This window comes from Gymnoscopelus braueri (assembly GCF_963280865.1).
Source record: "Gymnoscopelus braueri genome assembly, contig: SCAFFOLD_264, whole genome shotgun sequence".
NCBI classification, from domain to species: Eukaryota; Metazoa; Chordata; class Actinopteri; order Myctophiformes; family Myctophidae; genus Gymnoscopelus; species Gymnoscopelus braueri.
Window position 1 is genome coordinate 5786 of NW_027660930.1, and position 16745 is coordinate 22530.

Here is a 16745-nt window from a genome sequence, read left to right on the forward strand (position 1 = left end):
TTTTACACAAGTGCATTTTGAATTCCGGACTTTAACTTGTAACGGAGTATTTCTATATTTCAGTATTGATACTTTTACTTAAGTAAAATATCGGAGTACTTTTTCCACCACTGGCCTACAGTACTGTATGTCGTTGCTGTCTGGCAGAAACCACTTACCTCCATATTTGACCTTTTTATGTTTGTTTTTTTATAAATTAACGCTCTACTTCAGGGATACTCAAGTAGCTAAACCAGTGGGCCACTTTCCAAAATTGTCAACTGGCCAGGGGCCAGTTGCCCGGCACATGCACGCGCGCGCAGCGCGCGTGCATGTGCCGTGCGGGTGCGCGCGCGCGCGAAGCGCGCGCGCGCGATTTTTTGGCGGTTTTCCGCGGTTATTTGGCGAAAAATGTGCGCTTATTTGGCGGATTAGGGTACTTTATTTTCGTTTTTTTGTTACTTTATTTCGGGTTTAGGGTTAGGTTAGTTAGGGTTATGTTATTTAATTCTTATTTTAACCTGATTTTACCAATTTATTATAAAAATAAATTAAATTAATTACAATATTTTTAAAATAGCAGATCTACAAGCTCACAACGTGTCATCGCTTGTGAGCTTGTCGATCGGCTATTTTCAAAGTTTAAATAGGGCTCTTATATGGTTTATGTATGTTTTGTCTTAATAATTAAAATATATAAATAATTGTAGTGGATAAAAGTATAATATTTGCCTCTGAGATGTATTGGAATAGAAGTGAAAATATGGCAAATTGGAAATACTCCAGTCAAGTAAAAATACGTTAAAATTATACTCAAGTACAGTACTTGAGTACATGTACTCAGTTACTTTCCACCACTGTCAGAATTAGATTAATTACTCACCTTCTGCAAAGATGACGAAAGAGAACACACTTTTGCTCCATAGCCCCACATTGTCTTGGTTTCAGAGAGCATGGTGGTAAATATGAACTTTTGCCCGAAAGTATTTTATTCCATAATGTCCCACGTCCGTCCCCGGTCTTGTTTACTTTTTGAGAACGTCAACTCAAAGCGCCCCCCTGAGAGCTGGTTTCCTTTCGAAAGAGAACACACTTTTGCTCCATAGCCCCACATTGTCTTGGTTTCAGAGAGCATGGTGGTAAATATGAACTTTTGCCCGAAAGTAGTATTTATATTCCATAATGTCCCACGTCCGTCCCGTGTAGTTTACTTTTTGAGACCGTCAACTCAAAGCGCCCCCGTGAAAGCTGGTTTCCTTTCAATATGATGTGCATTTCAAAATAAGAGTTCTTTTTAATCTATTCTTGTAATGTTGTTACAATTCAACACACGTTTTATTTTGAAATCATACTACTGGAAGTACCCAGGTAGCCTAGTTGAAATTACTTCAAGCTTGGGATGATGAAAGCAGCAGTTTATATGGAAAGGGGGAGAAAAAAAAAAGTCAGACAAAAAGTGACCAAATCACGAATGACAACATTAATGATACTTGATAACGTCTCTCTTTCCTTTGCTTTATTTTCACAAAACACAAGTGCAACATGCATTATTTTATGGCTTGGCCTTCCATTTCTATTCTGTCAATGACACAATTTGTAATCAAAGGAATTTGATACATTTTCAATAATTCTGTGCTGTTTCATTCAACACAAACAACTGTTTCCAGAATTAAACAAACTAATGTACATGAGTGTCTGTCTGTCTGTCTGTCTGTCTGTCTGTCTGTCTGCCTGCCTGTCTGTCTCTCTGTCTGCCTGCCTGCCTGTCTGCCTGTCTGCCTGCTCTGTGGGTTAACATTAGAGATAGCTGAGCACATCTCTCTTTCATGCTTCACAATGTAATTTATGACTTGGCCCACATTCAACACAAATGACTTTTTCCATAAAATAAACTTGTGAAAATAAATAGTCATGGCTAAGCCAAGGAAAATAAAATAAAACAAAATCTACCTGAAAATAGATTACCCAGCTATGTCTGTTTAGCTACCAAGTAACATGAACGATACAGTTTTTTCTCTCCATAAAAGCAACTAATAATTCTGTGCAATTAGCACATTTAACACAAACAACTGTTTCCATAAAACAAACTAATGTACACGAGTGTCTGTCTGTCTGTCTGTCTGTCTGTCTGCCTGCCTGCCTGCCTGCCTGCCTGCCTGCCTGCCTGCCTGCCTGCCTGCCTGTCTGTCTGTCTGTCTGTCTGTCTGTCTGTCTGTCTGTCTGTCTGTCTGTCTGTCTGTCTGTCAAGTGGGTTAACATTAAAGATAGCTGTGCACATCTCTCTTTCAATTGCTTCACAATGTAATTTATGACTTGGTCCACATTTAACACAAATGGCTTTTTCCATTAAATAAACTTCATAAAATAGTCATGGCTAAGGAAAATAAAATAAAATAAAAGACACCTGAAAATAGATTACCCAGCTTTATCTGGGGCTTGGCTGTTTGGCTTCTTTATCTATGCAGCTTTGTCTGTTTAGCTACCAAGTGGTTAACATGAATGATACAGTAAAGTTGAGCTACAGTACATCTCTTTCATTTGCATTACAATAACAGTCATTTATGACTTGGGCCACATTAAACACAAACGTTTTTTTCTCTCCATAAAAGCAACAAAGGAAAATAAATAAAATAAAGTATAACATCAAAAAGATATTCCCCAGTCTAGTGAGACGGCTGGCATACCCTCTCCATCGCAATCTTACTGAACACTGGCTTGTGTGATGTCAGAGCGATATGCATGCACTGGTTGAGGTGCGCGTCTGTGAGCCTGTTGCGCTTCTCATTCTTAATCAGATTCATGGTTGAAAACCCTGACTCACAAATATAGGTTGATCCAAACATTGTCAAAAGGTAAATGGCAAGTTTGTTGCAGTTCTTATACTGCTGTGCAGAACGAGTCCAAAACGCCCACAGTTCTTCATCTTTGAACTTAGCTTTCAGGAGATCGTCCGTCTGTAGTTGCGTCATTTCCAGCTGGAATGTGCCCTCGTCGATACCCGACAGCAGAGCCTTTGCTTCGGCTGGGCATGAACCGGTGGCAGTGACACTGAATGGGTCCCTCAGAAATCGGAGCAATTCGCTTGGGATTTTGAAATGCTCAAAACGGCTCTTAAAGTTATCTCTCAAACATTTCAGCAATTCTCCCATTGCTGACAGAGAAGCTGCTTTTGCAGCAGGGACATCACGTAGAGAAGGAAAGTGTAACTTTCTCCCCTTTAAATCGGACATGAACACACCCAAATTAGCTTGAAATGCATTCACTTTGTGGAGAAGCTCTCCTACGCTCGCACCTCCGCCCTGCAGTTGCAAATTAAGCTTGTTAAGGTGGCTTGTGATATCACACAGAAATGCAAGATAGGATATGAACTCTGGATCTTGCATAGATGACAATAACTCCTGTGATTTGGCAGATTTCTGACCGGAGAGAAACTCAGTTACCTCTTTTCGCAGGGCAAAAAATCTCTCCAGCACACGCCCCCTGCTCAGCCACCTCACATCGTTGTGCTGAAGGAGGTCAGAATACTCTGCGTCCTGCTCCTTGAGCAACATTTTAAAAAGCCGGTGCTGCAAACTTGACGTTGAACGGATATGGTTCACCATTTTAATCACCAAGTCCATGGTTTGTTTCATCTTACCAGACAGCTTCGCACACAAAACAGTCTGATGAATGATGCAATGTAGTCTGTTGACAGTGGGGTGATCTGCTGCTACACGGGACGCAAAGCCCTTCTCCTTTCCGACCATAGATGGCCCTCCATCGGTAACGAGAAGGTTGATTTTACCGAGGTCCAAAGAATTTGTATTAAAAAAATTCTTCACAGCTGCATAAATCACCTCTCCAGTTGTGTTAGTTGTCAGGGGCAAAAGGCACAGTAACTCCTCTTTGAACACATGTCCATCAAAGTACCTTACAAACACAGATAATTGAGCTGTATCTGTTTGATCCGTTGACTCATCTACTGCAATGGACATACACTCCAACTCCTCTTTTTTCAGATTTGACACCAAAGATGAAAAGCTGTTCTCATACAAAACTTCAACCCTACGCATCGCGGTAGAGTCAGATAGCTGGACAGTTTTCACTCGGTTGATGATCTCCTCCTTCTGTTTCTCACCAGCATATAATTCCTCCACCATGCCTAACGTGCATCGTTTCACCAGTTCTGCGTCCAAAAATGGCTTGCATTGTTTAACTAGGTCCCAAGTCACACGTAGTGAGGCCGCGGTGGCCTTTTGCGTTACTGTTGTACTTGTTGTTAATATGGTTGTAGAGCCGGCGTATGACGTTTTCAATTTAGAAATCCTCTCTTGTCTGGCCGTGCTACCCACGGGGAATGCAGTGTGGAAGTCTTTATGTTTACTTTCGTAGTGGCGCCTTATATTGTCGATCTTAACAACTGACACTGTGTTCAGGCAAATTAAACATAGTGGTATTGAATTGGCATGAGATGGTAAAATGAATGCGAAAGCATCTGTCCATTTTTGGTTAAAGTGCCTGTTCTCTGTATCAACTTTTCGGCGCTTGCTGAGGCTCATCTTTGCTGCTGCTCTGAATGGGGTCAGCGAGGTGAGTCCGAGGTGACATGACGTTCTGCTCTATGGTTCCGCTGTCACTCTGCGTTGAATGAGTGCACGCATTTTAGCGGTCTTGGATGATTATTTTTGTAATAGTAATGTAATTAAAGATAAGATAATAAATCTTATCTTTAAAAAAATGTTTAATAAAAAAACATTTTTTGTTTAATAAAATGTTTAATAAAAAAAAAAGTTTAATAAAAAAAAAAAAAAAAAAAAATTATTTTTTTATTGATTGATTGGCGGGCCAGTCAAAATTGCTCGGCGGGCCGGAAGTGGCCCGCGGGCCGGAGGTTGAGTATCACTGCTCTACTTCGTCATTTACAGTGTCTCTCAAAATGAGCAAAAATAGTAGTTCTACAACCTCAAAATGTGTCACGGTGCAATGCGTTTTGAGCTTGTAGATCTGCCATTTTTTTTATTGACCAGGATCCTGGATGGCTTGGAGCCAGGCTTAAAATGATTTATATAAATATTTCCGGAAAATCTCTATGGGAAAAATGTATGGGTTTCCTATCTGTGGCACCACAAAATGACCCTTTACATGTCATCGTCTATTCACAGCTTTGGCTTTAATTAAATTATTGCTTTTTAAACCTTTTTCATTACCATAATTTCAGTCACTGAAATGGAATTTCATACCATATTGAAGTGGCTTAATCAAAACTCAAAACAAACCTCTATGCTTTGAGAATGGACATCACTGATGTCTAGTATATACACAGTGAGTCATAGTGGAGTGGAATTGTTTACAGCAATTGCTATGATTTGCTTGCACATTTTGGCAAATTGATTGGCTCACAGTTTGTAAACAAAAGTTCCGTTCTCACAAAATGTGCTTGGCTCAACAACGTGGGCATCAACAAAAGAAAAACAAACCTGCGTTTCCGTGACAACCTGCCAGGAATCGTGGCGGGCCAGCTTTGTGATCACGCTGACGGCAGGGACATTCTCTAGATCTCAGAGGCAAGTATCGTAGGCCTACTTTTTACTCCACGACAATTATTTGAAAACTTAAGTTACGAGTTACTTTGCAGATTTACATTATTAATATAAAACACACATTAACTATTCTTGGTCCCCTCCAAATCTCCGTCAAAAATAACCCCATGTATAAGCTCACAATGTGCCGTATTGCGACACATACTTTGGTAGTGTAAGTATTTGCAATACTCTTGTACTTTTATTCAAGTAAAACTTTTAATACAGGACTTTCACTCGTGAAAGTATTTTGACATTGTGATATTGCTACTTTTACTTAAAGGGATAGTTCACCCCCAAAATGACTTTTTTTCCTATCGATTAGTCACCCCATGGAGACTTGAATTCATGGATTTGTTTTTTTCTCATTCCTAAGTCAATAATTTGATGACCGGCAGGACACACAAAGAGTCTCCTTTGTGTCTCCTACCGGAACCGCAGCCTACTTGTCCGCTGGTCATCAAAAAGCCATTTTGGGGGTAAGCTATCCCTTTAAGTAAAAAGCAAAAGAAAATCGGAGAACTTCTTCCATCCCTGGTTGTTGCTGATTACAAGCACAGTGTCTTGGCTCTGGGTTTTAAACAATAATGCAGTGGATTCATTCCACAGCAGCATGACGTAGCTGTCGGCCAGAAACCTCATATCTCCATATTTGTTTTTACTTTTTACGTTTTGTTTCTTTGTTTCATGTAAATATATGCCCTGCTTCTGACCTGGGCCTCTTCCTTACTTCCACCATAGGCGTTACCAATGCTACTAATTGAAGGCTCCGTTCCGTTCTTGGTCAAACAGAGTCAGGGTGCTGATATTGTGCATGTTGGCTCACTGGAAACACTCTGCCACACCAGAGGGTCTCTAGGTGGGTGGGGTCCAGGGACCCTCGTGGTTCCTTGAGGTGGTTCCAAATGGCCCCATACGGTCGTGTAACTCTGAGAGTGTACACATGGAACCAAATGGACCCATACGGGTCCATTTGGTTCCATTCGTACACTCTCAGAGTTATGGGGGTCCTTGCGATTAAAACGTTTGAGAACCACTGACTGTGCTACACTAAACGCCTTGATTAGCATCATTGGTAACACCAAGTAAGGAAGAGGCCCAATTTCTTTACAATATGGAATATAGAGCCTAACGGGTTCCAGAGTGATTGGAGGGCAGGGTGAGTCATCTTTGGAGATCTGGCACACCCTGGTTTTCCCTAGTCTTTCCCTGCCGGGCCAGCCTCACACTCTCTCTCTCTCAACCATGCAGCTTTACCTGAAAGACGTCTGCTGCCTTTTATTGATGATAAAAATGTTTTGAAGGCATTCGCACATTATTGGCAAGGAAATGAAGACAAACAGAATCAACTTAAAACGTCTCACCACCAACAAGCTGTACTGGTGAACCTGGGGCGACGGGGCGTTTTCAGTGGTTTCCCCCTTTCTATGTGGAAGAGGGTTACACTCAACTTATGTTAATTAATAGACATTTTAATCAATCTGTATGGAGCAGGGGTTCCCAAACCGTTCAGCTCGAGACCCAACATTTCTTATGAAAAAATAAAATAAAATAATAATTGATATATATTTTGTGAAAATACATTGTAGATCAGCTATTTTTGGTGAGAGATTTAGTGTAGAGTGAAAAAAAGTGCGTTGCAACTCAGTCGATGGTTTTATGTGGTTAAACACACACACACACACACACACACACACACACACACACACACACACACACACACACACACACACACACACACACACACACATAAAAGACAACAGGGAGGGGTTGAAGTCCCAGGAGACAGCAGCATGTCACAGGCTATAAAACGCAGCCAATAATCAATATGTGAACTCGATGAACAACCAGAACAACATCCTGGGAAGAGGGCGTGTTTTCACTGCTCCGCATCCTCACGGTCAGGTTAAGGTTAGAGTATAGAGGTTAAGGTTAGGGGGGAAAGGTTAAGTTTAGGGTTAGGTGTCAGGATCCGTCTCTTGTGTTTTTATTTTGTGTCCAAAACTGTTCCTTTTCATGGATTCAAACAAAAGTAGCAGATCTACAAGCTCAAAACGCATCGCTTAGCGTTTCAAGCTTGTGGACCTGCTATTTTTTGGTGCTTTTGTGTGGCGCTTTAGTATGATCAAGTAGGGCGTTTAATTTACGAAAAAGTTAAAATATAGAGATAGGAGGTTTCTGCCCAACAGCAACGATATCTACGTTTGAATGCCAGACATTTAACACTTCCTCCACTCGTGATGTCACCACTCTACAGTTCCACGTAGGGTCACGTTTTTAAAGTAATGTTGATTATATGGAGAAAATAAACTGATATTGTTGCTTAGATATGGACCAGTATTTAAATATCAAATGTTGCCCGTTATCTGTTGCCCTAACTGACTGGAAGGCATACAATTGGGTATCATCTGTGTGTGAGTGTTTGAGTTTTATTTATTATCACATAAAGAGTTAAAAACAGAAGAAAAAAATACATATAACCATATTGTGCATGAAGTTTAGAAGCCTATAGAGGCTTATATAGAACTTCCCCTTTCTGTAAAATCAGACGTTTAAAAAAGTATACATATTTTGTTTTGAAAACATACCAGTAATATAGTCAAGAGATATGCATAAATGCAAACATACACACAGTACATACATACATAACCACCTACCCACTTGCCTACAAACCTGCTTACACACCCACATAGCCACATGCAGATGTACATGGACCTATTTATCTATGTACAAGTACATGTATGTATGCATGTAATCTCTCAAGAACAGATTCTGCTCTCCGCTTGAATCTGTCGGGGAGGGGTTCGTCATAACGTGTACGCACTGGCCTACAAGTGGGCGTGCCTTCAGATCAGGAAGCAGGCCGCGCTTTACCCAATCAAATGTAGTAGGCGGGATTTAACTGTCTGTGCTCTCGCTTCCCACTGAAAACAAACCGAAACTCATTTAACAATGGCGTCCTCGGAGCAGACAAAACCACGGAAAGATCATAGAAACAAGTGGGCTTTTTACGTTTCTTAATTTATCTATTGTTTTCAAAAGATTTAAAACATTTTAGACAAAGAAATCACAACTTTCATAAATAAAATAGAAAATAATTTCCATTAATACATTTACAACAAGTAGTGAATATAGCAGATCTACAAGCTCACAATGCGGTGCGACGCGTTGTGAGCTTGTACTGTAGGTCTGCTATTTCACTATTTTGGGTCCCGGGCAAACATCTAATTCCTCTTTTGGGTCTTGAGTTAAAAAGTTTGGGAACCTCACGGGTCCTTGAGAGGGTTCCAGTGGGATCGGCTATTTTGATAATAGCCATGTGAGATTTGTTTGTTTCAAATCAATTTGAATTGAACATTTTTAAAAGGTTTTGAATATTTGTGAAACATTTTAAAGGAGTTAGTTCACCCCAATATTTTTTTTTGCTTTTGTTGCTTTCCGAAGCCAATCATTTCTGTCCTACGGACTCATGACCCCGGTCATGATTGATTTATTGGTTGAATATTGTATTAGACAGAAATGTAAAAAACAGCACGAGTTCTGTCAAACACTTTGTCTAAAAGGATGACACCAAAAAAGTCCTTGCCGTCTTGTTTCCATTGGGGTCCTAGGTATTCAATTCATCCACATATAAAATGTGTGTTATTGATGGAAAATTTGATTTTTTTTTTTGGGTGAACTACTCCTTTAACAACACAAATCTTGTATGGGGGGTCCCTTGGCACAAAATATTTTCAGATGGGGGTCATATTAATATATAATTATGGGGTCCTTGACATGAAAAAGTTGGAGAACCACTGGTGTAGACAGTCCTGCAAGATTGTATTAAGTGGACACAGTATTCATGGTGCAATCCAGCCCCCCCCCCCCCCCCCCCCCCAACACTCCAGAGAAGCACCTTTTCCAGTTGACCGGTCACAATGCTAATAGCTTCAAGTTCACAACAAATTCATTAGAAAATCGTCAATCCCATTTAACTGTTTCAAGGACTGCTCTCTGCTAAACAGAACCCCAAGGTGTGAGTGTGTTATGGCAGTGGTCCTCAAACTGTGGGTCGGGACCCCCAGGGGGGGTACCAAAAGTATTGTTGGGGGTCCCCAGATGTTAGCTTAATGTGCAAATGTTTTGTCTCACTCATCAGAAAATAATGACACAAAACATCAAGCAAAGTAAATGAATTGAATCGTGACCATCAGGTAAAAATTCGTCTCAGATCCTGTGTCTAGGTGAGACATGACCTTTGACACGATCTGAATGTCTCTAAATAGAAGAGCAGGGACACAAAATACCACCAGCCCAATTGTATAAGTTATATTGCATTAACATACTCTACCATACAGATTGGGCACAATTCCATTTTATTCATTACAAAAAGTTAAGTAAATACTATTCAAAAGTAAACATTTAAAAGTAAATGTTCTGCATTGCTGTATTAAATAAAGCATAATAGAGCCTAGGTGAATTTTCACCAACAATGACAAGCCCAAAATAGGGACACCACGCAGGGTCAATGTGGTTAAGCATTTAAGGTGAAATTATGCACAATTACAACCACACAAAAGACGCTTGGGCTCTTAGTAATTGGCTGTCTAGCTAGCACACGCCACGTGTTACAATCTTGTAACCAACGACAAAACAAACAGGCATATTTTGAATAAAACAAAGAGGCGTTGTTGATTTAAGTTAATTTGCACGAGAGCGTAAATCAGGTCAAAATAGGGGGGGGGGGGGGCTGTCAACCTTTTGCTTGTAGACAACATGTCGTGGCGTTGTCGGCAGGACTGTTTCGGCGTGTAGAGAGGTAGACATGTCTGTGTTAATACCTCCTCTTCCTCTGTTGTTTTTTTGTCGCTTCATTGTCATTCTGCCAGGAGTCGAGTACTTTTAATTATGCTGCAAGATCCCCCCCCACCCCCGCCTGCATCCCCCCCTCCCCCCCAACCTCCTCTCTGCCTTCTTCTTCCTTTTTTTCCCCTCTCGTTTCATCTCCTCTCTCTCTCTCTACCTCTCAGTCCGTCTATCTGTTTCTTTCTCCTCTCCTCTCTCTCTCTCTCCCTCCCTCCCCCTCTCTCTCTCTCTTCATTTACAATCTCCAGCTCGCTCCCTCTTTCTCAAATTCCATTTCGGTGTCTTGCGTTTGGCAGGACATGCTGAGCTAGTGCCAAGGCAATAATGAGATCTGTCAAGTGCCGACAAATGAACAGGTGAGGCAGACGCGGCGAGAGAGAGAGAGGGAGAGACGTGTGGAGAGAGAGAGAGAGAGAGAGGGAGAGGGGGAGAGAGAAGACGTGAATATGAAGTACTAGAACCGCTGTGAGCGGTGACAGGCGGCACACATACGCTTGGACGCACGGGTACACACGCTCCACCCCTTCTGTCTCTCTCTCTCTCTCTCTCTCTCTCCCTCTCTTCTTAACCCTCTCTCGCCTTCTTCTCTCTCAATCGCTCTCTCTCTCTCCCCCCCTTCGTCGCCTTTTATTATATCGTCGCTGTCGTTCAGAAACCTCTTATCTCCGTATTCAAACTTGTTGTGTTTTTTCGTAAATGAACGCCCTGCTTGACCATATACTGCAGCGTCACACAAAAGCATCAAAAGAAGCAGATCTACGAGCTTGAAACGCGCCGCTTCGCGCCGCGTTTCAAGCTTGTAGATCTGCTACTTTTTCTGTTTTCTCATTTGAATCCTGAAAAGTAACAGTTTTGGACATAATATGAGGTTTCCACCCGTCAGAGACGATATGTTTTTCCTCTTATACAGTAGAATGCTCAGTGTTTATCTCAACTCTGAAGACTTGTACAAATGGAGCCCCAAATGGACGCACGGGTACCCACGCTCCACCCTCTCTCTCTCTCCCTCTCTCTCTCTCTCTCTCTCTCTTCTTAACTCTCCCTCACCTTTTCTCTCTCTATCGCTCTCTCTCCTCCTGTCGCTTCCTATTATGTGTTTTTTTCCCTTTTATAGAGTAAAATACTCTGTGTTTTTTCCCCTCCAATTTAGTCGTTAGGCCAATTGACTCCTCCCTCCTCCTACTGACTCACCTGCCAGTGAGGAGCCCCCACCGAGAGGATGTAGAGCCTTCCATCCTCCCGCCCAACAACCAACAACAGTGACAAATATAACCCCCCCCCTCCACCCGGCTTCCCTCCCCCAAACCCTCTCAATCGCTCTCTCTTTCCCTCTGGCGCTTCCTATTGTTATACAGTAGAATACCCATGTGTTATCTCAACTCTGAAGACTCCGATTTTTCGACCATTTTAGTCTCAAGGACCCCCCAGTTTGACATGCATTTAGGCTACGGACCCCCATTTTAATGGCATTTCTGTCTCCGGGACCCCAATTCGTGTTGTAAAACCAGTGTTGATTTAACTCTGAGAGTGTACAAATGGAACCAAATGGACCCGTTAGGGTTCATTTGGTTCCATTTGTACACTCTCTTGGGTTACAGACCCATAAGGGTCCATTTGGTTCCTAGCTATCTATCATTTAGCTGGGGACCCCCTGGAACCCCCTCAAGGACCCCCGGTATGTGAAGCACTGGTTTCTTTCAAAACTGGCCTGAAAAAAACATCTATCAGGAGACCACCTTTGAACATACAGTCTTTTGTATTTGTTGATGACGTGTATTATTATGTTAATACTTTTTTTATGCTACCTGTGTGTTGATGAATTGAATAGATAGGACCACAAAACAACAAAAAAGTCAGGTCTTTTTTTGTGTCTTAATGTAGACACAAAATGCCTTAATGTCTTACTGTACCACGTGCTGGCTAATACATTATTCAATCAATCAATCAGTCAATCAATAATAGGCAAAACCTCTAAAAACTTTTGAAGTGCAGCTTCTTTTGTGATACCGGCAGATAATAACTATAAGGTATTACTATGTCTTTCCATTGATCCAAACTGGAACACAATCGATCGATTGATCATTAAAAATAAACATGCTCTGAAAAATGCACACGGCCCACCCATAAGTGGGCAGATGGGTGGGTGGGCTGCGAACACTTTTGAGATTTAACACTAAGGATTTGAATGTAGTGTTGTACCCATTTCCTCCATCTCTCTGCCTCCGCCTTTTCCATGCATAAGCATGGATTACCTCTGTTTATCTTGCGTGCGTGCGTGCGTGCGTGCGTGCGTGCGTGCGTGCGTGCGTGCGTGCGTGCGTGCGTGCGTGCGTCGATATTTCATTGCTGTCAGGCATAAACCATGTCTCTCCATATTTCTTTTTATGTAACTTTTTATTCTAATTTAACATTTTTTAATGCCCTATACTTCATCATACAAGAGTATCGCACAATAGGAGCGAAAATAGCAACAGTTGTGAGCATGTAGATCTGATATTAAATAAATGTGTGCGTGTTTGTGCGTGTGTGCGTGTGTGTCTAGGCCTTCTTCTAGCCTACTGGTATGTGCGTGACAGAACAGACATTGGTGAGGACTGGTTGTCCTGGTACTCACGAGAGAAATGGTTGTTTTTTGGTTGAATAAAGATTTTCAGAGATAGGCTTTCAAATACAAAAAGTAGATTTAGGTTGGGATTAGGATTAGACATCTAGAGGTTTGTTTTAGGTGTTGGAATTAGAGTCAAACACATACTTAGTTGCATGCCAGTGTGTCATGCACCGAATAAATTGTGAGCTTGTAGATCGTCAATTTTTTCGTCTCTATAGGCTTACGGTAAAAAAAAATCCCCAAAACATTTAAGAATGGCATGTGTGTGTGTGTGTGTGTGTGTGTGTGTGTGTGTGTGTGTGTGTGTGTGTGTGTGTGTGTGTGTGTGTGTGTGTGTGTGTGTGTGTGTGTGTGTGTGTGTGTGTGTGTGTGTGTGTGTGTGTGTGTGTGTGTGTGTGTGTGTGTGTGTGTGTGTGTGTGTGTGTGTGTGTGTGTGTGTGCGTGCGTGCGTGCGCTGCAGATGGCATTAACCGGCCGCTGTATAAGTTGGATAATGCACTTGGCAGCATTGCTGCGTGGGGAAAGGCTGCGTGTAATTTATGGACGACAGACTCGGCAAATAGAGCCGACAGGAGATGGAGACGATACTCTGACAGCATGATAGAGAACAGAGCTTTTTCCCTTCTGCACGTGTGTGTGTGTGTGTGTGTGTGCGATACATATTTTATGCATTGTACTCTAGGCTGATGTGCGCTTGTGCTTCGGCCCGCATATGCGTGTGTGTGTGTGTGTGTGTGTGTGTGTGTGCGTGTGCGTTTGTCTAGCTATATACACAAAATGCACGTGCAGCGTATTTATGAGATACAGAGGTGGAAGGAATCCTGTGCTTAAGTAGAAGTACCAATGCAGCAATGTAAAACCACAACCAAGCAAAAACTAAACTCCATTACAATACAAAAGGCCTGCATGAAAAAATCCCCTATTATTGTGGTGGGGGGGCGGGGGGGGGGGGGCATTAGTCAAAAATAGCAGATCTACAAGCTCGCAAACGCTTCACGTTGTGACACACTGTGAGCCTGAAGATCGGCGGTATACAGTTGGCGTCTCTCTGCCCGTTCAGCTATGGCAGCGGGTTTTCAACCAGTGGTCCGGGGACCACCAATGGTCCTTGAGGGAGTACCAGGGGGTCCCCAGCAAAATTAGTTAATAGCGTCACAATCATGTTTAACCACTCAGCTTTGGCTATTCAAAAATAGCAGATCTACAAGCTCGAGTGCCGCGCTATGAGCTTGTAGATCTGCTATTTTTCAAAAAATCTTGAAAATGTGTGCATATCTTTGAATATACATATATTTTTAAAGCGAACATTTATAACTCAAATCTTTGCTTCTGGGGGGGTCCCTGGCACAAGACATTTTCAGAGGGGGGTCCGCGGCCAAATGTATATCAATGTAGGGGTCCTTGGCATGAAAAAGGTTGAAAAAAAACACTGAAGTAGGGCGTTAATTTATGAAAAAAAACCACAAAAAGTTAAAATACGGAGATAAGAGGTTTCTGCCCGACAGCAGCAACCATAATGTGTGTGCGCGCGTGTGCACCGAACACACGTGTTCGTGCACCGTGCGCATCACATGTCAAGGAGAGGGAAAAGGGTTTGACTGGGATCTCGTGAGCGAGATGGATTGGAGCGGCAGAGAGAGAGAAAAAACTGCTACTCCCGTGTGTTTCTTTTCATTACGGCCCCGAGAACAGCTGACAGAGAATATGCAAAGAGGTTGTTTTACAACCATTTCTACTGGCGCTCCAATCATCATCCCCGTGAAGTGAGTCCCAACACATAAACAGGTCCTAGCTTAGAGACGCTCTGTGCCAGCCTTATTACAGCTCAACTGTTTTCAATTAGCTCTGAGTTTTTTGTTTCCCCGGTTGTTGTCGACGACGTACATTTTTCCAGCCGCAATTAGTTTTCCTTTCGGAGCTTTTGTTTTCACGGGGGCCGTCGTCGTTGTCTTTTCCTTGTCATTTGGGCGTTTCCAATCAGGGGCAAGGCCCGGATATGGTGAATATTATGAGAAACATTGTAAGCTCTCCCGCAAGCTGACTGACTGGGGCCATTGTTTATAGGTTGTATTGTTTTAGGCGCGTATACACGCTGTGGTTTCTCGGGAAGATGGTGTGGTCCAGCGACCCACAAACACAGGTTCTGTTTAGTGTAAACAGCCACTGTACATTTCTCTCTGCACAATCGATCAGTGACAACAACGTTTCTGGACCCCCGTAAAACGTGTTTAAAAGTGAGGTTAAATTAGGGAACGGAGCTTGATTCACTGAATAGAGTTTATGTAGCTGTTTACAGGGAAGGAGGTAATGCTAAGGCCATCCTAATGTTAAAGCTCTGAAATGTGTGCCAAATAAAAGGAGAGCTGTCGTTTGTTTGCGTAAAGCCTAGTTTTGGGGGTTCAAATATTAGGATTTTAGGCATCGTTTTTAGGGGTTGGTTAAACTTTTAGGTCTAAGATTATCATTACAAATCTATGTCTGAGCCTGTGTTTCAACTTAAGGCTAGATTTAGGCATCGTTTTTTGTGAGGTTAGTAGCTAGTTACTTACAATCAACGATTGACTCAAGATGGACCGTATCTTTGGACCAAGTCGTTGCATGTTCACACGCAACGCTTTTGAGATCCAAAACTTTTTCAACGGTTCTGTGCAACGCACAGTCACAATGTTTTCTCTGGCGACCAGGCTCGTAGCAGAGCCTTTCCATGTGACTCTTTTTGAATGGAAAGCAACCTTGTGTTTATACTCCTGTGTTCATCCTGCTGTTTGATGTCAAAATGGCTGCTGTGAAAAATGTCTTTTCCTCTGGTTCCCACAGCCCTGCAAGCACATATTGTTCTGGCAATATCTTCATCGTGTACACAGCAACAGCACTGGTTTTGAAAGCTACTACAGTAGGTGTCTGTATCAATGGATTGAAATCATATTGATACTGTTGAATAGGCCATAATGGTGAGATAAGAGGTTTCAGCTTGACCGCAACGCTATGTAAGAGTGCAGATTTCTGGCACATCCTGCTTAGAAGAAAAAAAACGCAGGAAAACCCAGTCCACACATGTGTTAACTCCAGGCTGGATTGTTGTAATATCTCTTAACATCAGGCCATCCTCAGCCCCAACAAGTCTCTGAAGACTCTCCAGCTGTTCCCGAGCGGCGCTGCTGCGCATGCAGTGGTGTAAAGTAACTAAGTACATTTACTCAAGTGCTGTACTACAATTTTGAGGTATTTGCACTTTACTTGAGTATTTCCAATTGCCAATACTTTTACTTCTACTCTACTGCATTTCAGAGGCAAACATTGTACTTTTACTCCACTACAACTATTTGAAAATGTTAGTTACTAGTTACTTTGTAGTTAGTTTTAGAACCACCCTTGCAATTGTATAGCAGACGTGAAGCAATGAACAATGCCAGCGTGATGAAAACCGGTTCCAGAAACGTGTGTGTGTGTGTGTGTGTGTGTGTGTGTGTGTGTGTGACGGAAACAGATTCCGGTTCCTCGATGCTGGATCCGGTTCCCTCCGGCTCTGGATCCCAACCGTATTATATAGGCTTACACCAGTGTTTCTCAATCAGTGGTCCTTAGGGGGTTACCAGGGGGTCCCCAGCTAAATTAGTTAACTTAGCGTCACAATCATTTTAAACCACTTAGCTTTGGCTATTCAAAAATAGCAGATCTACAAGCTCATAGCGCGGCACCGAGTGCCGCGCTATGAGCTTGTAGATCTGCTATTTTTGAAAAATCTTGAAAAT

General features: G+C 42.2%; 1 protein-coding gene across 1 annotated transcript; it reads right to left on the bottom strand.

Annotated features, from left to right (window-relative positions):
• Positions 1–2642: 2642 nt before the first annotated feature.
• Positions 2643–4118, bottom strand: LOC308081049 (general transcription factor II-I repeat domain-containing protein 2A-like; the record flags this gene model as incomplete). The annotated part of the gene is made up of 1 exon (XM_080457453.1): positions 2643–4118. One exon carries the CDS (start codon positions 4116–4118, stop codon positions 2643–2645), a length of 1476 nt encoding a protein of 491 aa, XP_080313579.1.
• Positions 4119–16745: the final 12627 nt, after the last annotated feature.